At 41.0% G+C, this 24,874-nt stretch overlaps 1 protein-coding gene across 5 annotated transcripts in view; it reads left to right on the top strand.

Moving 5' to 3' along the window:
• The window catches only part of chchd3a (coiled-coil-helix-coiled-coil-helix domain containing 3a), a 59,623-nt gene extending 36,306 nt beyond the window's left edge, over positions 1 to 23,317 (top strand). For 2 of the 5 annotated variants that reach the window (XM_079335715.1, XM_079335717.1), the window contains 3 exons: positions 5,109 to 5,179; positions 19,260 to 19,395; positions 22,641 to 23,317. In XM_079335715.1, coding sequence (XP_079191841.1) covers positions 5,109 to 5,179; positions 19,260 to 19,395; positions 22,641 to 22,664 — 231 coding nt within the window. In that variant the 3' untranslated portion in view covers positions 22,665 to 23,317. Of the gene's footprint in view, positions 1 to 5,108; positions 5,180 to 19,259; positions 19,396 to 22,171; positions 22,250 to 22,640 lie in introns of those variants that run through there. The other 3 variants (XM_079335718.1, XM_079335716.1, XM_079335714.1) reach the window with 2 other exon arrangements.
• Positions 23,318 to 24,874: the final 1,557 nt, after the last annotated feature.

Genomic DNA, 24,874 nt, shown 5'->3' with positions numbered 1-24,874 from the left:
AGCAATGGTGGGCATATTGAATGTTGTCTAATTGTGCAGCAAGCGGCTTGAGACTCCATGGGGGTGCAGTTTGTTTGGACTGTGTTAATTACGCTCCTTTTTCTTGAGCCCCCTTAGTCTTCCTGTTAATTCTCTATTTTCTTTTCTGTTTTCTTTCTGCAAACTGTAGCCCAGCCAACTCATTTTGTTTTTAATGGCATCCTATCAAGATGGAGTAGCCCAAGAAATACGGAAAGATCAGATATCAAATGGACAGGAAGCTACAAATACAAATGTACAAGTATCACTGATACTTTGATTTGAAAATGTTGACATCCCTAGAATCAAAAAATCTTGAGTTACAGTTTAGTACAGATTAAGCATTCCAAAGATAAAAAGATCACAATGCAGCCGTCCAAGGGACGTTCAGAGGAAGTACATGAAAAAAAACAACAACGTTTAAATACATTAACATTGCTTCACCCTCGACCCATCTGCCTCCTTTCACCTCAGGATTCCCTCAGCATCTTCCACACATGTTAGACAGAGGCAGAGAGAGAATATAATTCTGATATATATTACATGTCTGTTTCAATCCAACATGGCCATTCATCAGAGGGGCTTTCAGTGACAGGCCATCACCAGGCTCCCGGGCAGCTCCGACCGCTGCCTCTGCTGCCGCCGCTCATTGTGGCCACAGCTACCAAATAGCCCCTGAAAAACAATATCTATATATTTATTACATTTTCACTCAATACCTGCCTGGCTGTAAAACAATCTCATATTTAACAATCAACTTGTCCATGTTTTTTTTAGTTTTTTTTTAACCACAGCTCTTCTAAGCCCTCCCACGCCGTCTGCCTGTCTCACAATATCACTTCTTTTTCGTTTTTTTTGAGGGTCGGCCTTTTTTTTTTTCCTCCTGCATGCCTCCATTTCATTTTTTTCAGAAGAGATTTGTCTCCTTTCTTTTCTATCTTTCTTTTTCGCCTTGTATATCGATGAAATTGGATTTTTCTGCTCTCCCATGGAGGACAATCACTGCAGCAATTGCCATCCCTTAGCAAAGTTCCACAGCAGAGTGAAAGGAAGAAAAACAGGGGGAAAGAGCATTAAAACCAGTAATAGCTTCTATCTCTCTCTCTCTGGCTATGACTTGCTATCTTCATCTCCTCCCTTTGTCTGTCTGTCATCTTTCTTCCCCTCTCCCCCTTTTCAATACTTTCCTCCTTACTCTCTGTCAGTGGACTTGAGCACGGCTCCTGATAAGTTTAAAATGTCCTTAAAGTTGTTTTGTGCTCGTCCTGATGCTGTTTCGTAGCATCAAAGATGGTTTATTACATCTCCCCTGACATAAAGAGAGCAGTGTAGTCTCTCTGACTCTAGACACAATAATCAAGAGACGAAACGACGGTATGCTGCAGTGTTGTGTTATTGTGTCTGAGACTGAATTCAGTCTTCATAGAGATCTCAATGAGGATCATGTAGACAACCTTTCAGTCGGCTGAGATAGGGCTCGGGGTTTGTAATACAAAAAAAGAAAAGAAGTCAGAAATATTGATACAATTTTGGAAAGCTTCTATGCCAAAGATTTGGTGTATTATATTATATCTACATCATATTGCAAGCTGATTCAACATCGCTGTCCTCCTTTTTGAGAGTGACACAGTTCAGTTGGGAAAATTGAGTTTTTGTTGAAGCTGTGAAAGGATTTTTTTCATTATACACAGTTACAGGTGGCCGCTGGGCAAACTGTTTAGCTGTGGCGTGAAATAGGAGTTAATCATGTTGAAATGCAAAAGAAGCAACAGTTAACCAGACTTTTTTTTTTTTTTTTTTTTGCTTTGCGTCAGCGAGTCGCATGAAGCCCCACCGCAGACGTCTCGTTTCTCTAGCTCTGCAGGACCCTGAAGTTTGGACCGGTGGGGTTTCTCCCCATTCCGGCCCACCTGCTCTGCAGCAGATAAGAAAAAAGCACCATCAATACGGGGACTTATTTGTTTTATTCATTAAAAAATGGAGCCTTTCTCCCTCTAAATTGAGCTTGCAGCCTGTGTTTTGGTGCCGCTTCTATCTTCTCCATATCGCTGCGGTGCATTAGCAGTAATGACTTAATTTGTCTATGACACCACCCACCAGCGTTTTGTTTGGCTCCAGATGAGCTCAAAAGCTGGAGGAAAGTAAATAGAGGAAATAAACAGGGAACGTGTTTAGTGGTAGACACTTGATTGCAGATTGGGGAAAACAAAGATTCTTGTTGCTATACAATTCTGTCCATCCTTCGCAAAGGTTGGCTTAACGGCAATCAATAAACGGTTTTGGTGAAATGTAAAGGTAATATTTTGCTGCGTTGTCGCTCTTCTCTGGGATAGAAAGGCGACAGGGCTGCTCCTTAAATCAGTCGGGGCAACAGCTGGAAATCACAATTGGAGACCACTCAGTAATCACACAAATTACGCTGCTCTCCGCCTGGTGGTGACTGAGTGCTTCTTTTTGTGCGACGCTGTTTATATCCAGTCAGCAGAGTGTGTGTTGACACTTTTGGCAGCATGTCCACACACGTACCCATGCTGTGTGTGTGTGTGTGTTTTGAAAGTGGTCCTGCAATCATTGTCACACATGGCCTTTTTGTCCTCTCTGCTGGATTAGAGTGCTGATTAGTGCCAGCTTTGCCATTTAGCCAGGTATTATTACCTAATACTTGGTATTCTAGTCAGACCACAATCCAGCTCCTTTTTGACTCGCACTCTTCTCTTCCAATGGCTCAATTCTGCACCCAGGAGAAGTCTTATTCTTGCCTCTTTAGCAGTGCCCAAATCTCTTTTTAGTCTTTTTATCGGTGAATAAGCTTCTCTGTTAAATCCTTTTTCCTTAGCTCTTGACAGTTTCTTTGTCTACACAGAAAAGCACTTGATTCAAGGCCAGGAGGGCACATATTCAGCACGAGCTTACAAGTTAACTCTTAAACTTTGGTTGGACTGCTCTACGGTGTTTTACATGCAACCCAAAGTCAGCCTGACAGACAACTGCAGTGGATTGGAAGCATTGTTGTTTCTAGTGCATCAGGCAAAGTCTTTTTTTTTTTCTTTTTTGGTCTGCACAATGACTAATTGAAAGCACTTTAACAAAATGTTATGGTTTTTAAAAAAATACTCGCTGATTGCCAGTGATATGTTTCTATGAAAGTCTGTCGGGAAATGCGTTCTGTGTATTTCAGGGGAAGTAATGAGGGTTACTCATGGGACACGACTAAACTATAAATCATTATCCATCCTTTCAATTTGACAGTTTGGACGTGAGACATCTCAGTAATGGAAGGAAACAAAATGAATATATTACGTTTGTCCTAGCAAATGGTAAAAGTATATTTAGATTTTTTTTTTTTTTTTTTTTGTCTCTGCTTTTAACCTAAAACATTTTTGTACAAGTGTATACTGCAAAAAGAGCACTAAAACCATTGCTTTTGTGTATGTAAAGCAGTCTGCATCGTGCATACTGATGTTTAGAAGTGTTCGACATGACAGAGTGAAAAGAGGCCTCAAATCTGTATCAGACTTTTTGTCAGCTTTGTCATGTTCCATCTTCTTTTCACTCTCCAACACAGGACTATTGATCTTTTCAACAGCGCTGTCTCTTCACATTGAACTTCTCTGAACAATGATTCATATCTTCCCTGCAAGGAGGTTAAGTTGGGGCAGATGGGACCAAGAGGCTTACATTCTTCATATTTTTAGTGGGTCCAAAATTCTGCGAGATGACATAAAATATTTGTTTTCCAATAAATGTAATATTAGTCACTGTGTGCATTTGTGCAAGCAAACCCTGAAAAGTACAATATTGGTTGAAATTTCACTCAAACCATGTTCCAACTCTTTATACACAAAGGTATTTATCTAAACCATTCTCTTTTTGTCCATTAAAGGTCCATTCCTACTGTTTGCATAGTACAGTCAAAGAGATCTTAAACCAAGCACTGCAACCAACAAATCATTACTCAAGAACTCTATTTTTTCTGAAATGTGATGAATTATTTGGATGGGACTGTTTCTGTTTTTCTGAATTGTTAGCGTGCGTATTATAATGGTTAAAGTCGCACTGTTTTGTAGGAGGTATTTGACAGACATTGCATAATCTTCCCCCTGAATCAAACGTCACCCAACACTCAATCAAGCCATCCATCACTCTTTACAACCTCTCACCATTTGGTCATAAATGTGCTGAACAGCAGCTTGGGGCTGACAAAACAGATCTTGCTGGAGTAGTATAATTTTTAAAGGAGCTGGGTTATACGGCCATGTTTGAGGAAGTCATTCAGGTGGAGGGGTTTCTGGCTATCAGTTCATTTGTTATGGGTCACCAGGGGATTATGACCGGTGGTCTTTATGTTGTTGACTAGCGACCCTCTGACCTTACAGGATTGCTTTGTGATATTACAGCAGTCGTTTTCTAGCAGAGAACCACAACCCTCCTCTCAAAAGCAGAAGTGGACTGCACTTATAGTACACAGCACTCTTCTTGTCTTCTGACCACTCCAAGTGCTTTTACCCAGTATGTCACATTTACCCTTTCACACACACATTCACACACCAGGCCGTCAGAAAAAACAAATCTAATTTATACATTTTGATACGCCGATGGATATGCTTTCTGGAGCATTCCGGGGTTCAATGTCTCACTCACAGGGACATTCACAGGAGCTTTGAAATCAACCTTCAGGTTGAGAGACGACTTCCACTGAGCCATAGAAACCTCCTTTGGAGGGAAATATTTATGGGGCACGCATAGCATTGTAAAAAACCATAGTTTTTTATCCTGCATACCTACAAACATACTCCCAACCTACAAACAAATCATATATATTACATTTAGAACATTTCTGTCACATTTTGCAAAATTATTCGAACTGGCTTTGGCATTATCCCTCCCATAAGTACTAAGCAGTCACTGCGTATAGGACGATGTTATATCTGAACTTTTAAGAAATGTCACTTTGCTTAAATATACCCTGCTGGCTGAAAGGCTCTGTCGTAAAAAGTAGAAAGATGTGAATAAATTGCATGGATTAGAGATCTGAACTCCATTTTTGTGCATTTCTCTCCCTTACTGGATCACTTTCTGTCTCTCTGCAGAGTGCTCAGTTCTACAAGGTCACCACTGAGAACTACCATAAAGCTGCTGACCAAGTGAATGCCAAGTTCAGGTAAGTAAAGACACACTGACGTTTTTGAAGTACTTCAGAAACATTTTCTAAACCCATTTCTAATAACCTCCTTAAACTGAATAATCTTTTTTTAACCCTTGTTCTTTGAATATTGATTTCAAGAAAGGCCTTTTTAACGTGTAGTTGGTAATTAATTATTGAACCTTGCAGGTCACTGAAGAATTGTGACCCATATGGACCATCGAACATAGAATTGAATTATCCTTACCACATCCTAACCTTCGTCTTTCAATCAGACCCACATTAACTGATGCCATTGGCTGATGTTGATGATGTGGTTTGCTGATAAGCCTGATCGCATGTTGATGGTAGTTGAAAGGGCTTTTCTTGTGTTCTTTTAATTTTTCAGTGACAGAAGAGGATCATTTGTGTTTGAAGAGCTTTATCATAGAGAAGACAATACTTTTCTCAGACCATCATTAAAACATTTAGATAACCCTATGTGCAGCAGAAAAATAGGTTTGCTTCTGTTGTTTCATTTATAACTCATTGGAACTACAAACATAGTGTTCTACTCAAAGACATATTCCCTTTTCAGCATCTATTTTTATACAAAGTGCATCATGTATGGTCCTCACTAAGATCCAATTACATGTTACGGCCACACCTTGCAGCAATAAAAAAAAAAGTTACTGTTAAGCAGTCATGGATGAATCATATAACCAAAACATATATGTAACTCAAGAAGGTGTAGAATCGCTCTCCACCCCTGTTCCATCTGTCTTCTTAATAAAAGGCCATTAGGCTCCATAGTAATGTAGGGAAAGTGGATGAAGAGCCTGCAGGAGGTGGGGCAAGAATGGGGCCCTGACTCTGAGATCTCCTCCAGGGAAGCTAGGCTAATTGTGTTAGCATGTCATTAGCCAGCGCTAACACTGGGATCATTGTCTCCCTCAGAAATGCTGGAAACTGATTAGCCAGCCCGCCGGGGGTTAAGCGCTAGACTCGTGGAAGCCAGAACTGAGACTTCCCAAATCACATTAAAGGAGGGGTGGAAATCACTGGGATAACATTAGCGCTAAATGACAGCGCTAACTGCAGAGCTAGCGTAGAAGGAATTTGCGGGTAGTCATGTGATTCAGGTCTATGAATTGGGAGCAATGATTGGCTGATTGTCACACAGTAGGTGCATTAGCAGTGTGTGTGTGTGTGTGTGTGTGTGTGTGTGTGTGTGTGTGTGTGTGTGTGTGTGTGTGTGTGTGTGTGTGTGTGTGTGTGTGTGTGTGTGTGTGTGTGTGTGTGTGTGTGTGTGTGTGTGTGTGTGTGTGTGTGTGTGTGTGTGTGTGTGTGTGTGTGTGTGTGTGTGTGTGTGTGTGTGTGTGTGAAATGGCGGGAAGCAGTGAGCAGGTCAGAGCGGCAGGTTAATTGGATTTAACAGGGCGTGCTTTGCCCATCGTTATTTATGTGCGTGTTCATGTGTGATGTGTTTGTTTGTGTGCCTTCTTATGTTCAACATCTGTTGTGAACCTTGTGTGTGTGTGTCATCCCTCAAAGCTCCCTATGCTGATCTCGCTCTCTCTCTCTCTCTTTCTCCCTCTCTCTTATGACAGAGACCCCACCAAGATAAGATGCTATCTGTGCCCTCCGTTGAATAATAAAAGGAAATATTTTCTTGTCTCACGCAGGCTTTTGATTTCCTCAAAGTTGAAGAAATGTCCCCCTGAGATTAAAACAGAAAAAAAGCAAAGCAAGGGTCTTATCCGTACTTGATAGAATTAACATTTGATATGTTAATGTGAGGCTGTTATAAAGTGTGGGAGATGACATCTTTCTTATTAGAATGGCTTCATTTCCCTGCTCGAGCTCTTGCCAGTGCCACAGTAAAGAGAATGATAGTCCTTCAGGGATTGATTAGCATTAGCGCTGATATTAGGCTACGGTTTATTATAGGGCAGAAGAAGATGTGTGGGAGCATAGTTGGCTGTCTGTCAAAAGCTAAGACATGTGTTTGGGTGTTTTTGCAATATGTCATTAGGACGAGTTGGTATCACAGGTTAAATCTGCTATTACACAATATCTGTAAGAACTCGTTCATCTGTATTCACCCATCCATTCATGAAGGTCAAACGCCTTTCGACTGCTGCCTGTTCTGCTGACACTTTTTTAGACTCATGGTTATCGTGCCTTTGTTTTTGATGGATAAAAGGTGTTTTTGGGCTGTAGGAGCTCTTTGATAGTTCTAGGAACAGTTTGAACCTTCCTCCTTTTTTACTCTCAGCAGGAACTATAAACTATTTTAGGTCCTTGAACCTCATTAGAGGAACTTTTTTTAGCTCCTGCTTCAGTATAGGTACCCTCGGGGCACCATGACGATGTGAATGCAGACAGAAAAAAAAAATCCCCATGATGATAGCTCTAAGGGAACGCCATAGTGGAGTGTATTTCTTCAAAAAAGTCCCCAGAAATGTTTGGTCTGAAAACACCTAAGGTCACCCTGCAGTCTTCCACCAGACACATGTATCACTCGTCAAGTTTGTGTGCTGTGGAGAACCTAAACAGAAGCAGCCTGTTGACACCTACCCCGCAGCACCTTTTCAGACATCAAAAAAACCTTATAAAAATAATCTCTCTTGACGCTGATGGTCTTGTCAGCTTTTGTTGGTCCTAAAGAGGCCTCTGTATTATTTCCAGTCAGTTTCATAACCAACTAAGAACTCCCTTATATAGCTTTAAACGAACACTTTCATTTAAAACAGGAGAAGTGATCAAATCAGGACAAAACATTCTGATAGTTGAATATTACTGAGTTCTAAATGTCTCCCCTTTGAATGTGTCTGTCCTGATACGCTCATAGTATTGCTCTATCACTAATGAACTTAAATACACTACCGATGTATATCACAAATAAGTTAAACAAATAGGCTTCATCCCTTGTGTGCACAGATGTGTTCCACTTATTTCAGTAGCGTAGTTCGGTCATTTTCCTCTGCGATGTTAAAGTAAATATATTAAAGTGTGAAAGGAAACGACTCAAGGGAGGGGAAAGGTGTGCGCGTTTGGCCAGTTGTTTGCGTACTCGTGCAGTAACAGCTGTTCCCTGCCGCTCTCCTGCGGTATTCCCGCCAGAGAACGATGGCGCTCGCCCAGGCGGAACGATCCTGCATCGCCGTGACCTGATTACATCCACAACACACACACACACACACACACACACACACACACACACACACACACACACACACACACACACACACACACACACACACAAAAAACAACTCGCCTTTCTAAATACGTGTACACACACACATGCGTTCTTTAATGCATGTGCAATTTTGAATGAAGTCAGATTACTGCAATTGGCTTTTTATCTCCTCTTTGTATGTTACTATATTGCATCTTTCAATTGATGTTTATTTTTTTTTTTGGAGGAATTAATGCTGCCTTGTCTGTAAGAAAAAGACATATCTAAAATTGTTGCCGTAAATTATAAATCTCCTCTCAAAGAACGACACAAAATACATTCCATATAAACGCATATATGTATGCAACATGTGAAAGATAATACAGTATATTTAGTGACAGTATATTAGGACAAATGCTTTTATTCACTTTCCCTGTGACACTCACTGTAGATAAGAGAACCGAGGCTATCGTCTCCCTGCACCTGATTTATATCCCGTCACGTCCACCACTAGTTGTTTATCAACGCCTGATGCGTTATCTCACTGTCCAGCCCTGAAGGTGTGACCTTTACTGCGCCGCATGTATATGAGAGTGCACATGCACACATATGAAGACAAGTGTGCTCACGTAAACGCTCGTGTGTTCGAGTGTGCAGTGACTCGAGCGGTCTGCGGTGACCCAGTGGGGCTTTAGTTTCAAACTGACAGGCGTGGAGGAAAATGATAGATGTGAGATTATGCGAAAAAAGATGGAATGGGGAATGAAAGGACGGAGCGTGGTCCTAAGCCTCCTGTCACCGCTAACCTTTGGTGCGGCTTTGAGTGTCTTTGTTGAAGCTGGTCACTGTCCCCGTTTGGCCAGGGTCCCCGCGGAATTAAGACGGGACTGAGACGTCTTATGATAGCGAAAGGCTCGGTCCGTTTAACGCAGAGTGACACCATCGTCTTTGTAACTCCTTTCTCCTTCTCAGGTTTCAAAAACTTGGAATCCTTTAAGCGTTCCACCTCTGTGGTTAGATTTATTACGAAATCAGAAAAAGCCAAACATTTCACACTCCTTATGTTTCTGGTTTCTTCTCTACACAGTCAGCCATGTCAGAGAATGAAATCTCATTTTAGTCTGCCACTTTGCTGTCACTCCTCTCCTCCCTCCAGCTGCACATTAAATCCACTTGACAGTTTATTTTTTTCTACTTTTTCTTCTTCTTTTCCTTTTTTTAATTTTTTTTTCTTTTTTTTCCCTTTTTTTAAGCTCTTTACAATAAATCTGCTTTTTCTTTAATTTGATCCGGTTGGAAAAAATAACCAGCAGCAACAGTCCTCGCTTTGTCCCTCCACACATACACGCAAACGGTGCAATGAGGAGGCGTGGAGCAAAACTTGTTGAATGTAAATGACTTGTTGTTTTCCTTCATAACACCGGCACGCTCGACTTTCTCGGTCAAGAGAGCACGGCCTGACAGTCTGTCTTCATCCTCTCATGTGGGAGAAAGAAGAGAGCACACTCTCTACTTACTGTAATCTACTTATTTATGTATGTACAGCTTTTAAATTCCTGCTAAACTTATTTAATGGAGTTGCTGCATTAGTTCTCAGTTCAGCATTTAAACAAAAAAACGCAAACTAATATTACCTGAGGCAAACTCCAGGGTAAAATACTCGTTATCAAATTAGGATCTGTGGTTTATCTATCGTAGATTAAAGTCAAGTTAATCACCATGACGTTAGGTGTAATACAAAATTTCCTCAGAACATTTCTTGTCATGACATTTTGGACACAAAATCAAGAAATCCAGTGCAACTGAATGCAATACCTCACATAGCCCTGCAACAAAGCGTTGCAGGCCGATTGCGTTGTGAATTTGTTTTATCTTTGACATTTCTGAAGTCAATAAATAAGGCGGTAGAAATCCTGCAGGTTTCCGACAAAATCCACCTGCTGTTACAAAATGCAAATCAGCTTCACAGGCAATTAAAAGCTTTCCACTTCTTGGCAGAGCTTGTGTTTGTTGAAGGATATGATATCAGTTTTCAAAAAATTAATGGAGTAATGATTTATTGATGTTTAATTGAGCCAAGCTCGTGTAATTATTTGTAAAATGACAGGAGCTAATTTAGCTGGAAAGTTACTGCAAAAGTTGAAGTTTTCATTTGAAGTAGTCATTGGCGGGCAGCGCTTTGACCCGGCTGTCAGGTGAGGCTGAACCACGGTTCTGTAGCTAGGCAACCAGGGCACAGGGACAAGATGGTGGTCAGCAGAGGAGACAGAAGTCAATAACTGCTTTAAAAGCTCTTCTCTTGGCCTTAAGAGCTTCGCTGTGCCGGCTGTGAAAGGCACACATTTCTAGGGACCTGCGTGGGCGCACACAGGGACCCAAACACACACGCACACACACACACACCTTTTACGGATAGGAAATCCACTCATAGCTTTTATTGCTTTTCTGCATTGTTAGGAGTTTTTTTTTAGTTTTTTTTCTCATATAGTAGATGCCGAAGGGAAGTGAGTGGTGGGGAAGAAAAGAAGTGATAGGTTGTATTTTTATGCTATGCAGAAAATAATGTACGTTTACCCTTCTCAAAGCAGTGTCACTGAATGTTTTGGATTAACTCCTTTTTATCCGTTACTCATGTACATGTCTTTTTTTAAGGGAGTCGGAGTCTACACTGCAGTGCTGAAACATTTATATTAAAGCTCCTGTGAGGAGATTTTTACTGGTTAACAAACAGACTGAAAGGATTATTGATGCCTCGATATGACTTACAAATTAAAAAGAGACCTTCGACAACAATATTGATTATTTCTATTTTACTATTATAATGACTAAAAGTGATGTGGCGTGGTAGGTGCCAGATAAAGTGATAGGCACGACGCTGCATAAAAAGCCTTAGTTCTTCACAGGAGCTTTAAGGAACAAACAACGACTTCAACACAGACAAATAAAACAAAAAATGAAGTAGTAGAATCTAATTTCATAATTTGGAGGTGACCCTTCCCTGAATGTGTTTGGAGTATGTTACACCCGTATAGTAGGTTGTAAACAAAAAGAGGTCAGAAAAGGACAAACACTCCCTCTCTTCATCCTCTAAGCCATTCATCCATCTTTTCTCCCCTCGCCGCTCACTCAAACGACTGTTTTCTGTCTTCATTTAAATCTCTCTCTCTTTCTGTTGTGTGTTTTCCGCTCACTCGCTTATTGCCTCACTCTCTCACTCTTTATTATTTTGCAGTCTTTTCTCCGTTACACTTTCTTGATTCTGTCTCTCTCTTGCTCTCTCATCGAATCTCTTTCCCATGCTGATGGATCTCGGCGGGGGGTCACTCAGGTCCCCTTTTAAAAAGCAGCTTGAACGAAATGTGTGTCATTTTTCTCCTTAACTGGACCATTTGTATTTATTTACCCCCCTCTGCACTGACGCCTGCCTTAACTAGAGAGAACATGAAGGCTTTTTAAGGGGGAACCGGCACCCACCCCTTAACCCTATTAACCCCTAAGTGGACCCAAATGATGATAAATAGACAATGTGGTGATTGGGAACTCAATCTGGTGGCCGGCGAGGGTAATCCATACTTTGGGTGCTGCAGTTTGTGTATGTTGCGTGCGTCAATGTTGACAAATGACTGAGTTAGACAGTGAGGGAAATATATTCTGGTAAGTTGTGTGAAATGTAATCAAATCAGGCATTAACATGGCGTCGTTCTTTTCGTACTCCAGTGCTTTTTGAACATAATAGAATGATGAAAGTCCATTAAGTGAAGTGACACTCGGTAAAGGGTTTCTTCAAGGATAGGGTTACTTTGCAAAAAACTTTTTACACAACTAGCATCAATAAGGGAAAAGTGAAAACATCCAAGAATCGATTTGTTTGTTCATGCTTTTGTCTCCTGATATTTACATTTTTAATGATTCTTATGTAAAGTTTAAAGTTATGGAATCAGGTATTGTTTGGTTATTTAACCCTTAGTTTACTTTCCATTTTTGTTCAGTTGAATTTCTTCTTTTAATTTTTTTTTATCTGCCCAGTCTTTGTAAAGAGCTTCACAACAACATTAGCATGGCACGCTGTAAACTTTACAAACTGAGTCTCAAAATGACCTACATGATTAATAATTTATCTACACATTAATCAGTCAGTCATAATCAAACATACCACATAAATGAAACCAGACCTGAAAGCTAGTAACTAATGTGATTGAGTGCACACAGGGGGTCAGGGGGGTCCAGTTTGAGGCAAAGTTAGCATGATTTATGTCAGGATTACTTCAGTGTTTCTTCGATACATGGTTTGTACCTGCAGCAGCAGAAGTATCAACAGAGGTCTCCTCTTCTTAACAAAAACAACTAGTATTTAAAGCTGACAAAACTGGAAAAAGAGAAGCTGTTTAACAATTAAAATCTGTGTTCTCACACTCCTAAGTTTGGCTGAAGGTACCTTTTAACTTCAGCTCACAAGCTGTATAAATCCCACCGATTTAAAAAAAAAAAAAAAAAAAAAAAAAAAAAAAAAAAACAGACACTATTATTGGATTGGACTCGAGGTGTAATAAAAAGGAATGAATAGACAAACCTTCCTCAAAGCTAATGTTTTGACTGCAAAATTGTTAATTCACTTTCTGAAACTGGATTGACAACTTTTCCAACCGTCTTCTTCAGCAAGTTTGTGCAATCAATACTCCTTTCTCCATGGAGCTGTGTTAGGCTGGGCAATGTTCTGTTACTTGTGTGCGTATCTGTACGTCTTTGTTCCCGGTTATAATTCATCTAAAATGATGACAGATGAGCGTACATGTTTCCAGATGTGACTCACACTCAACTATTGAAGCATGTTGGATCCCAAACAGAGATCTATGAATGTCATTTCAGCACACACAGCTCTATATTGTTACAGCAGATGGTATTTATGGTCAATATATGTTGGTTTGAAAAATGTACTGACTGATCCTGGCTCTGTCTATTGGCATAAGACATGCATATTGTCTGAAAATCCCAACATCGATCTCAATGCGGCCCCTCAGCTCGCAGTCGATGCGTTCTTTAAAGATGTCGTCAGAATCGTAAACCTGCAGGAATATGTCCCCTCTGTGGAAACGCGCTGACTCCAACAGCGGGAGGCAGGAAAGAGGGGGGATTGTATTAAATGATACAGGGACACCTTGAGGAGGGAGACAAGACAGCGAGAGGGAGGGAGAAGGTAATCTGTTCTGCTTTATTACATGTTAAATGGGACATGTTCACCCTCTCGTGTCATTCCTGCCCCTCCTCTCCTGAAGGGAACTTTACAAAGGAAGGAGACTTGTAACTTCAGGAGTGTTTTTCTGCTCAGCCCACTCAGCTCCACACTATTTATATACTACAACAACAACAACAAACAAAGCCCATTGTGCTTCATATAGAAACAATCAGACAGACAGAAATAAGAACATTGATAACAAAAAAATGAACAGAACAGTATATAAAAATGTTCTGAGACAAAATTCTAAAGAAAAGCTGTGATAAAAAAAATAGTTCCTGATACCCCCTTTAAATTTGGAGTATTGTTTTCTCTCCTTTGTTTTTCTTCTATTCTTTCCTTTCTGTCACAAATGAATACTGTTCATCTCTGCCCTCGTCTCTTCTCCCTCGTATCTGTCCTTCTCTTTTCTCTCCTTTTTTTCCCCGTCTCTATATCTCGCACTCCACTCTGTGATTTATGACGCACAGCAGAGAAACTGTAATGTAGATATCTAAACCAGCCTCTCTCCTCCCTTTCATTCATATCGGTGCATCAAGGCAACAGGGACTTGTTTAGTGTGTGTGTGTGTGTGTGTGAGGCGAGAGGGGGTGGGGTTGATAAGGTGCTGTTATAGAGACCTTTGCTGCTACTGATGTCATGAGGCGAGACCCCTATATGACTGTTTAGATTTACTGTCTCTGTGGGTTTACACACCAACACACACAGACACACACACACACACACACGTACAGCAAATAAGAACCAACTGTATCTGACTGTTTTTCTGTCAGTGTCTCCCACCACATGGAGTTTTTTTTTTATTAAATATCCCATGAACCTCTGGGGATTAAGGGATGGGGATAAAGGAAAGATGGAGATAGTAAACAAAAGGGAGAAAGAAAGGAGAGCAATAAATACACATTCATTGGCAGTAGGTGCTTCTATAACTTGCAGAATGATCTATGATTTGTTATTGTGTAAAGGAAAGTGTGTGTGCTCCGTGTTAGACCAGTGATGTGTGTGTGATGGTAAAACACAGTCTCATAAGGAGAGCCTATTTCCCTAGAGAGAGTATTGAAGATGAATCTTGAAGATGGGAGAAAAAACAACATACTATTTGAAATGAAAAACATGTTATGTCACGTTTTTAAAGTTTAAGCCTCTTAGAGAATGTGAGAAGGAAATCTATTCGTGTCCTATATTCACCTTTTGCTCAGAGGTGAAATCCAAACCATTTGAAAGAGAAGGGGTCCAAAGCATCGGGGTCAGCTGCTCCTTCTCTTTTGATAACACGCATCAAATCTGTTGCGACCTGTTGATCACAAGTTAAACTCCCGGCTCTCATCAAATCCTGTTGAAAACATGTTCACAATGCCTCCGAAGGTTACCCTTTAGTCCCTCTCATTTCCTGTTAAAGATGATGCAAGCTTAAAAAAGGGGTTTGCTCCGGGAATGGGATCGAGCCTGAATGTTTATGAATACCTTTTTTGCTCAGGTTACATGAACTGAACCAATCAGAGCTGTGGTTTTTTCTACATTTACTCATTTGCACCCTGTGATGCATCCTCTTTATATTATCTACAATGGGTACTGCAGTCTACATATATTTCCATTGTTATTCAGCTGAGAAATGTTTTTCTTTTCTTTTCTTTTTTTTTGGTAAGAAAATGGCATTCTAAAGTTTTTGTTTTTTTGTTTTTTTTTCTGACTAAATTCTTCATGAGCCATGTCAATCATTTTAACGTCTGGTAACTGAGCTACATTGCATGAAACTGTTCTGGTTTTCAAAAATGACAGGAGGTGGCCTTAATGTGAATCTGAGGAAGAGGAGGGAGATCCGTAGTCTTTCCCTACCAGCTCTGTGTGCTCTGCAGTGGGGAACTTAATGTTAATCTTAATGGTAGATTATAGAGGATACAACATGTCACCTGTGTGTGTGTGCGTGCGTGTGTGTGCGTGTGTGTGCGTGTCTGTCTTATTGTCTATATGATTAACTTAACCACTGTCCTTCCCTCCATAACCACAGAAAGGATCAGAGTGAGCAAAAATAGGAGTACCAATGTCTTCTTCCTCATCAAGAAATACTGCTTTCATTTCTAACCCCCGCCCCCTTATTCCCCCCCCGCCCCCTCCCTCCCTCTCCCTCGCTCTGTCCTCTCTCTCTCCTCTCTCTCTCTCTCTCTGAGGCCATTACTGGTGATAAACACAGTGGTTTGTATCAGCAGGATGCACCTGGCATTAACGCAAACGCTTAAGAAAGTAATTAGTGGGTGTATGTGGCTCCTCTCGTCCCTGTAGATGCCCATAGGCGGTAATAAATGAGCGTCAGGATCCATAGGAATAGGGATGGCAGCGATTTCTGCTCGCGCTGCTGTCATCGTTCAATACCCTGACGCAGAGCAATGGCCTTGTCATGCCTGCTAGCAAATGACTGAATCTCTCCCAAGTGGATTCACAAATGCAGATTCTCGTCCATATCCAATGGCACAATGTTGCAGTCTCGACTCAGAGCAGTGAAATCTACTGCTGAATTGGCCAGAATGTAAAGGTTCTGTTTCACATTTTGCTAAATATGCTTGTTTGAGTCATTGCTGAGAGCGAGATGAGAATTGTGACTGGACAGTTAATGTAGAAGTTGAAATAAACATCCAGTTGGAGTAGCTTTGAAACAAGATTTCACACAAGGACCTGGTACATCTGTCTCTGTACAGAAAAAGAAAAACACTCCAATGATCAGCTCTCGAGCCAACTAATTAGGTGTCTTAATGGACTTTTTTATTTTTTGAAGTCATTTGTTCGGGCCTTTCTGGTCACTTTTATTGCTTGGTGAACGACTCGCTGTATTGATAAATCCCGCTGCTGCGTTAGCTGTTGAAAGGCTCTCTTGAGTTGTCACAAATTGTCACTGACCTGCACTTACAAGGACTATAGATTTTTCCAGCTTCCTTTAACATACATGTGGGGATGCACATATGTACACATCTCCACCACACCAGCTTCCTGCTGCATTTCACCCTGTTTAATGACCTGTGCCACCAGTCTCCTGCCTTGTATCCAACGGGAGGGGGTAATTCCTCTCTCTGGGGGGCTAATCAAACATCTGATACTGACTATGGGGCCTCGGCTTCATCCCCCAAAATTCCTTTGAGATCAGCAGAGTTGCTGACGGGCAAAAACCCCTCTTTTCTCTTTCACACTCCTGCAAGGCGTTTAGTGAGGCAGATGGAGTGTCCTGAGCACTGGTGTGAACAAAACGATGACACCGCCATTAGCATAATAGCCATAGCATGTGCATGTGTCATCATTATTGGTTTTTATGGGGTGTGTGAAGAGACGGACAAAAGCGGTTAACATTGGGTGAGGCACCAGAGCTGACACTTCAGAGAATGAGTAAAGTATCAAACTCTTGCATACATCCGACCTTATATGTACTAAAGTTAGCATAGCATCAACAATTAGAAGTGCTAGCCTCTGGATATTTCTTGTGCTAAGTTTATCGCAGGTGTCAATGATAGACGTGTAAAGTTAGCCGTGTGTATACAATAACCAGGAACATTAACACAACCTCACATTGGATTGTAAAGGTTCAGTGAGGTAGTTCGACCAGCTGAAGGTGATGGCTGCCCTGAATTCAATAGCTCAATAACTCTCAGAGCGCCTACTTGCGTCAATGGATGGATTCATTAGGACTCCAATAGACCGGTCAATACTCTGCTCTGGAAGGCTTCTTTTGTTTTTGTTTTAAAATAAACTAGAACTTAGTGATCAGGAGGGAAACACTTAGCTTGCAAGTCATTTTAACTTTATCACAATCTTCATTATGTGGTAGCAAGTTAGCATTATCGCTTGTGCTTACCTAGATTCAACCATTCCCGTGGTCTTGTTTTGTCTGCATTACACATTGATTTGCAGAGCTAGCTTCCCTCCAATGCAGTCCCATGGCTCTGATGGATCTCCCTTTTAAGGATATAGATTCAATATTGGGCTCTATATGTGACACTTCTTATTGTCTGTTTTCAGAGTGCCCTCTGGCCTTTGTCGATATGTTGTAATGAACACATTGGTACCGTCATCACAAGAGATTTCTGTGGCTGGATTGACCGTGAACCTTCTCTTCTCAGCAGACGCAGCATACTGTGTTGTGGATTTGAATGACTGTATTTATAGAGAACAACAATCAGAACTATAACATTTAGAAAATGTTCATAAATAAAAAGAATAAAATACATTTGAGGAAGACGATGATTAAAAATGTAAAAATGAAAACGTGCGGGAATATACAACACGAGAGCCTTAAGTGGTAGAAATAAAAAGAAAATTCAAAAAAGATAAAACATGAAAGCCCCCAAAGATACAAAGTAGAATAAAACCACCAAAGAATAAAAGATTAAAACGTTCAAAAAAATGAAAGATTTAAACTATCAGAGGAAAAACAATAAAACGATAATAAACATCCCTTTTGATGCGTCCTGAATTTGGAATTAAAGCATCATCCAGGGGATTTAAATAACCCAAATTACACCTTCTTTGAAAGGACATCTACAAAAAGGTATTTTTAGAACAGGATAAAGAGCTTGCCAATCGGACCTCCTCAGAGAGGAGTTCCATAGGGAGGGGACCCTGACAGACACCTCAGCTTTGATTGTGGATTGGCTAGCAGAGCCTTGGCTGAGGACCTCATGTTACGACTGGGCCTGAATAGAGTGAGCACATCAGAAATGTATTTGGGTGCAAGTCCAGAGTGTGATTCATAAGTCCCCTTCAAATAAATCCTGAAATCTCTGGGAGCCAATGAAAGGAAGCTAAAACAGGAGGGAGGGATGTGGTCACGGTTTGGTGTTTTGGTGAAGAGTAACTTGTGTCAACTCTGAGAAGGGTTTCTACTGACTACAGTTTCCTATTTGGCTTTTATGATGACTAGTGGATCATGTGATGATGGTTCTGCTTACGTTTCCATCCAGCAGTATGTCTTTAGCCCTTTTGGGTTTTATTTCTAGTTAAGAGGTGTAACAGTTCATCCTTAATACACATGTCAAATGTACTGTTTTCCTGATTTACTTTTGAAGATAAGTTGTGTAAGAATTTCTGGTCCAGTATTTCACTCAGAGTAACTATGATGAGCTTTTTACATGCATATTTTTCTGACACTATACAGACTATTACATTTGTTGGCATTGAAAATATATTGAACGTAAAAATGTATGAAGAAAAGTATCGTTTGTTCATTTCCTTAATCCTATTATTCAAATGAAAATGGTCAATGAACTTGAGCTTATGTAGCACTTTTCTAGTCCTCTGGCAACTCAAAGTGATTTTGCACCACAGGCCACACCTACACATTTCCCACCCTGATGGAAGAGGCTGCTGTGTAAAGTGATCAGAAGTAACTCATCCCATTCATACACATGCATACTTAAGCATTGTGGCCAAGGACACATCGGACATGTTTCTGCAGGAGCTGGGGATCGAACCCCCAACCTTCCGGTTTAAAGGCGACTCTACCAAATGAGCCACAGCCGCCCCTAACACTATGTTAATGTCAAAGCATTGTAATCTTCATTTCCCAATGTTTCCCTGATGTATGTCCATTTTGACCATTTGCTACTCTTTTCCCAGTCACACATTAACCTCTTAACACTTCTTTCACATTTACTTAACACTTATCCTCACCTCTGTTCTTGCACCATTTTCACACTATTTCTCCCCCCTTCTTGCTCTCGCAGGCAGTACGAGATGTATCCGGTGTGCTCAGAACTGCAGGGCCAGATCCTGGCATGCTACAGAGACAACGTCGGAAAAACCCTCAACTGCTCCAACATTGCAGCTCTCTACCTGAAGTGTGTCAACAACGCAAAACAGGTGCGCATTTAGTCACTCTTCATGTCTCATTCGGGCATCATTTGCTACACCTGTCGCTTGCATCTTTTCTGCATATGAATGTTTTCTGTGTCTATGCTTGTCAAGTGAAATGAATGGAGGAATACAGAGCGTGCAACCAACGTGAGGAAAATACTTAAAACAAAATGCATCAAAAAACTTGAAAAATAATCTTCTTTTTTTCCCCCCCCTCTGCAAAGAATCAAAAGTACATACATGCAAGGTCATGGACAGATGATTTGTAAGTTAAAGTGGCTTTTAATCTTTTAGTGTAGCTTTCAGTTCAATTGATGTGTCTTATAAAGTAGTGTGATAGCTTGAGTCATGGTTTTATAGATGTGTATGGCAGCAAATGTAGAGCAGCCATTCCCTTTTAAAATGTATAAATGAATTAATAAAGTATACACACTGGCATCCATTTACATGCGCCAGCTCCTTGCTTTTAGACAGGAGAATATAATTTCCACTGAGCCACTGGCGCCTGAATAAAGCTAACTCTAAATAGGCAGTTTAAACCTTACAATCTATTTCCATAATACCTGCTGACACCGGCGTTCTCCCCGGCTGTCTCCGTGTGTGTGTTTTAATGTAATAAGACCAAAAGAGTCGCCGCTGCTAGTTGGATACCGTCTTCCCCCCGGAGCTTTCATTGCAAAGTGTAAATGTTTTCTTGCCCTCTTTCTCTCCAGGTCAAGCACTATATTGTAATAGTAATGTCACTCAGGTTGATATTAACTTGATTCCCCATCTCTCGCTTTGAGGTATGTAACATCCATCGCCCCCCAACAAGTCTTAATTTACATTTATGGGCCTTTTTCAATTCGATTTTTCTTACATTGTTTTTTCCGGAAATGAAGGAAACTGAGTTTTATGTCTCGGGTGGGTATTAATATTAGATCTGAAAGTCAGATGCTGGCAGATGTTTAAGCTATACATCATGTAAATTGCACAATGTTTTATTCATTGTGTATGTGTGGGTGTGTGTTTTAGAGAGAGATACCTGTAGTCTCGTCAGAATGCAGAAACCGTGCGTTCACCGTCCGGATGCTGTTATGATGTTGTAAATTGTTTAGAAGCAAGCCTGAGATGATATGGTAATCCGCTCGTGTTTATCACCCTGCGGCAATCACAACACACACTCCTGTTTTTCTGTGCCTTATCCGTGTGAGACTGACTTTTAAAGTCATTAAGTGCAACAAGAAAAACAGTTTTGTGATAAGGCTTTAAAGGAATAATATGTAGAATTTAGCAGACAAAAAGAAACAAAGGGATAAAGTTGGATTGATGTGTGCCGATGGAGCTTCACGATTAGGATGTTTACACAGTTTTATCAGAGCACAGCAGGGAGAACAAATGTTAAAGGACGTGACTTTGACATCTGGAGGTCAGGAAATCCAACCGTGACCTCTAAAACCCGTCTCTCATCTCCTCGCCCTTTCTGGAGAAAACACACTTGATAGCAGTTTACAAACAGCCAAATCCCCTTCTTTGTCCTTCCCCTTCGAATCTTAAAGTCGACGGGGGAAAAAAATCCGAGCACCATGGTGAGATAGAGAAGTCTGAGATGGCATCTCTTGGAGGATAAAAATCCCCCCAAATCTCAGTTAAATAATATTGACCCCTCAACTGGATTCAGCCAAGACATCCAGGCCTTTGTCACTGATAATTAGCGTGTTATCGCCACAGTCAGTGATAACATTTAGACCCAATCTCGATCTCTTTTGTGCCCTCTGTGCTCCGCCATCGGCCCTTCCTCACTCCCTCCATCCACTATCCCTTCATCCCTCGTCACATTCCTAATGCATTCAGCACTTAAGATAGCAAACTGTGAGGAAGAGGCAGTCGAAGGACAGATAAAGTCTTTCTTTTTTTTTTCCCCTTTCTCTCCCTCTATAAAAAAAAAAAGAAGAGTTTATCAAGCCGGCCAATCTCTCCATCCATCGCCTGCATCCTCATTCCATATTCTCGTCGCATGAACGCCTCTCGCTTCCTATCTTTTTCCTTCTCCTCTTCATTTTTAGACTGACCCCTCCGTCTCCTTTTTACTCTCAAAGGGGCTAAGCTGGATCGCTGTTTGTGGTTTCAGTAGGTGTGAAGTTGGCAAGGATGGAAAGACGAGAGAAGCTGGCTCACTGAGCTACTTTAACCTCGCAGAATATTGACAGCACATAAAAAAGCATTTTGAACGGTTTAGTGTGTCATCCAGACATCTGTAAGTGTTCCTTTTTGGTTCTCAGATCAATTATCGCATACAGTGATGTGAAAACATATTTCATATAAACAGAGGTTTTAAACAAAATGCATTTTCTAAACTCAAACAAAATGAAATCACAGCCCGATTTATATGATGTTACCTGAGAGGTTTTTCATGAACGTTTCATTTACAATCAGTCCACGAAACCAAAACTCAAAGTGTTTAATCCTGTTGTCATCTTTAAAGGCAGATATCCTGAACTGATGCTTCAGATTCAGTTTGGAGAGAGAAGAAGTTGCGCGGCTGAAATGAGATTACAAAGCAGATGTAACAGAAGTCAACTGTTCCACCATCATATCGAAGTCACTTTGTATATGAAGAAAAAAAATAAAACAGTCACAATAAACATCCTGTAGTGTGCATGTGTGCACACTTTAAAAAGCTGCAACAGACTTTGTCATAATTAAAGACGAAACTTCCAAAATAAGGCCGAAGTGCAGATACGCAGTATCCTTTAAGTGATCTCTCTAAAGTCTGCTCCTTGTTTTAATCTGGACTCTACAGAATCAGCTTCCAACAGAAATGACCTTTTACTGAAATGATGCACAATTTTTCTCAAACACCAGATGGTCAGTGACAAAATCAGATATCTTTCTTCCCTGCTTTCTGTCTCCCAGTCCCCTTCACTTGTGTCCCTTGTTTCTTTCCCCTTTTGTTTTTTTTTTTTCTTCCCCCCCTGTCCCTCCTCTCCTCTTGGGCAGCTTTCTTCAGCGGCCCAGTTCAAATGCTTATTGACAGAGAGTGCTGGGGATTTGTGGCTGCACTTATCGCTAACATGGAATCCACTGCCCTCCGGTCTTTTCTCTACTTCTCCCCACTCTCTCCATCCTCCTTTCCTCTTTTTTTTTTTTTTATTGCTCTCAGGCCTGTCTCGCTCTCTCTCTCTGTTTTTTTTTCCTCTTTCTCTGTCTATTATTTTTTGTATTTACCATTCTGTTCCTCTCATGCACTTTTTGTCTGTTTTTGACTGCAGAACAAGCTGAGGACTGGCGGTTAAAGAAAGGAGAGTGGAAGAAAGACAGCACAACGAAGAGTTTATGGTGTGGGATTACTTATTATCGACCGACTGACAGACAGAACAAACCAGAGTGGAGGAAGTGAGGAATGAGTCAGCACCAAGACACAAACCCTCAAAACCCCCCTGTGGAGAACCAGCACCAGACTAGAGGCACCGAACACAGCACCCTCAGAGAGAGACGTAGACACCCTTGTTTCTTGTTTTCCCTCCCTCTCCTCTTAAACCTTTTGTTTATCTCCTGTGAGTCGGTAGGGAAGCAGTGACTACGTCATCCATTTAGGACAGACAGCATTGAACGACAGAACCCAGCAGGCCAGAGCTAGGCGGGCAAAAAGAACATCAGCACGATCCAGATCGACGCCTCTGTCACAGACCAATCCTCTCTCCAACACCTTACAAGTCTATTTTTTCAGATAAGTTAGTCCTATTTTCTCACCAATAAATCATGGATTCCCGGTCAATTATTCACTATCATGTACACGTGTTAGCATCTGTTTCTTCTTTGCATCTCTTTGTGTGAGTTAGCTTTCTGTTTAATAATGTAAAAATCGTTCTGCATGTCGAGCATTCATCCAGACCAACACTTGTGACAACGTGTAATCAGAGGAAATAAAAGACGAAGCCATGCAGGAGCTGTTGTTGAACTTTTTTTTTTCTCCATAAATAGTCAGTGGGCTTTGTGTCTCTGTGTATGTGTGTGTGTGTTTTATGCTAATTACAGCACACATTGTACATGTTTGATGGATACGCGGCTCCTGCTTTGTCACGACGACATTTTGCTAAACGGAATGAACGAGCCCAAGAGAGGGAGACGGGAGCATAGGGGAAATATTCTTCCCAGATGTTCAGGTTTGTAATCCAGCTTTCTCTCAATGTCTTTATCTTTCATTTATCATTACATCACCATTGTTACTCATCAACTTTCTCCTCTTTTTGTCTTCCTCTACTTCCTTCCTGAAGTGTGTTTCTTTTCTGCTCAGTCTCCAAGGCTAATGTTTCTTTAGAGGAGATGGCTTCTCTACGCTGTCTGCACTCTGCCAGACTCTGGGTTGGGTTTAACTAGATAGACACACACTCCGTGCGTGCGTGTGTGTGTGTGTGTAGGAGTAATGCAGCCATCCATACAATGTGTATGTTGTGAATGTGAGGCGACGTCAGAGGGGACACTGTCTGGGTTTGATGCAGAGTCAGATGATGGCACAGTAGACTGTATCAGGAGGAGATGGGTTTTTTTGGTCTGCGTTCTGTGGAGGGAGGGCAAGCGTGTGTGTTTGTGTGCGTGCAAGCATGTGATTCATTGTGACTAATCCCCCTCCGCGTGTCAGTCAGCTGTCCTTTTGCTTTTTGACTTTTGGAGTCAAGAAGGGGTGAGGGGTTGAATTCTATTAGAGCGTGTGTGGGTTGGGGGGGGGGGGGGGGTCTAAAGGTTGGGGATAATGGGTATTAGAGTTCATGGCAGGTGTTTTGCTATAGAGCAGACCAACAACATTTTTCACCCCTTTTTTTTTTCCTGATGAACTTCGTCTCTCTGACCCATTGCAAAGCAGGCCAGGTTAAGTGATTTAACAGTGTGTTCTGTCTGTAATGAGATTGAATCACTTCTAATGTAATTAGAAGATGATTAGAGAACCATGAAACAAAAGCATGGGGCTCACCTTTCCTTTTTTTTAAGCATCTTACACTACCTCAAATCCTTATAAAGAGAAAGTTATGAATGCATTTAATACTTCATTCAGTCAAAACGGAGTTTAAAAAGGGTTTTCTAGGTAAGGTTATAATGTAGTCTGGTATTATGCTAAATTAGCAAAAATGTAGATGCACGCTTTCTGAACTGTTGAAATCTGCCATTTATCAGATGGTAGAAGTAATGAGAATTTGATGTAACACAAGATTATTTTCTTTACAAATACAGGAATAAGTGTTCCAAAGGGACAGAGCTAAATGGCGGAGAAAAAAAACTTTTACATTGAGAGATGCCCTTGAGCTGAGTGGCATGCTGCTGACAAATCCTGAGGTGAAGTTGCGAAGAGACAGAATGCAGTTTAAAGGGTCCCAGAGGTCGTGGGCTGAAGGGGGTTGAGGTGATGAAGCGGGTGCACGATGACGAGGACATCTTTGGAAATAGAGTTAAAGGTAAGTCATGTCAAGGTGAATTCGTTTTTTTCTTTTTTCTTTTATGTAAGGGACAG

The sequence above is a fragment of the Symphodus melops genome, assembly GCF_947650265.1.
Source record: "Symphodus melops genome assembly, chromosome: 22".
Classification (NCBI taxonomy): Eukaryota; Metazoa; Chordata; class Actinopteri; order Labriformes; family Labridae; genus Symphodus; species Symphodus melops.
This window is presented reverse-complemented; position numbering and strand designations above follow the sequence as displayed.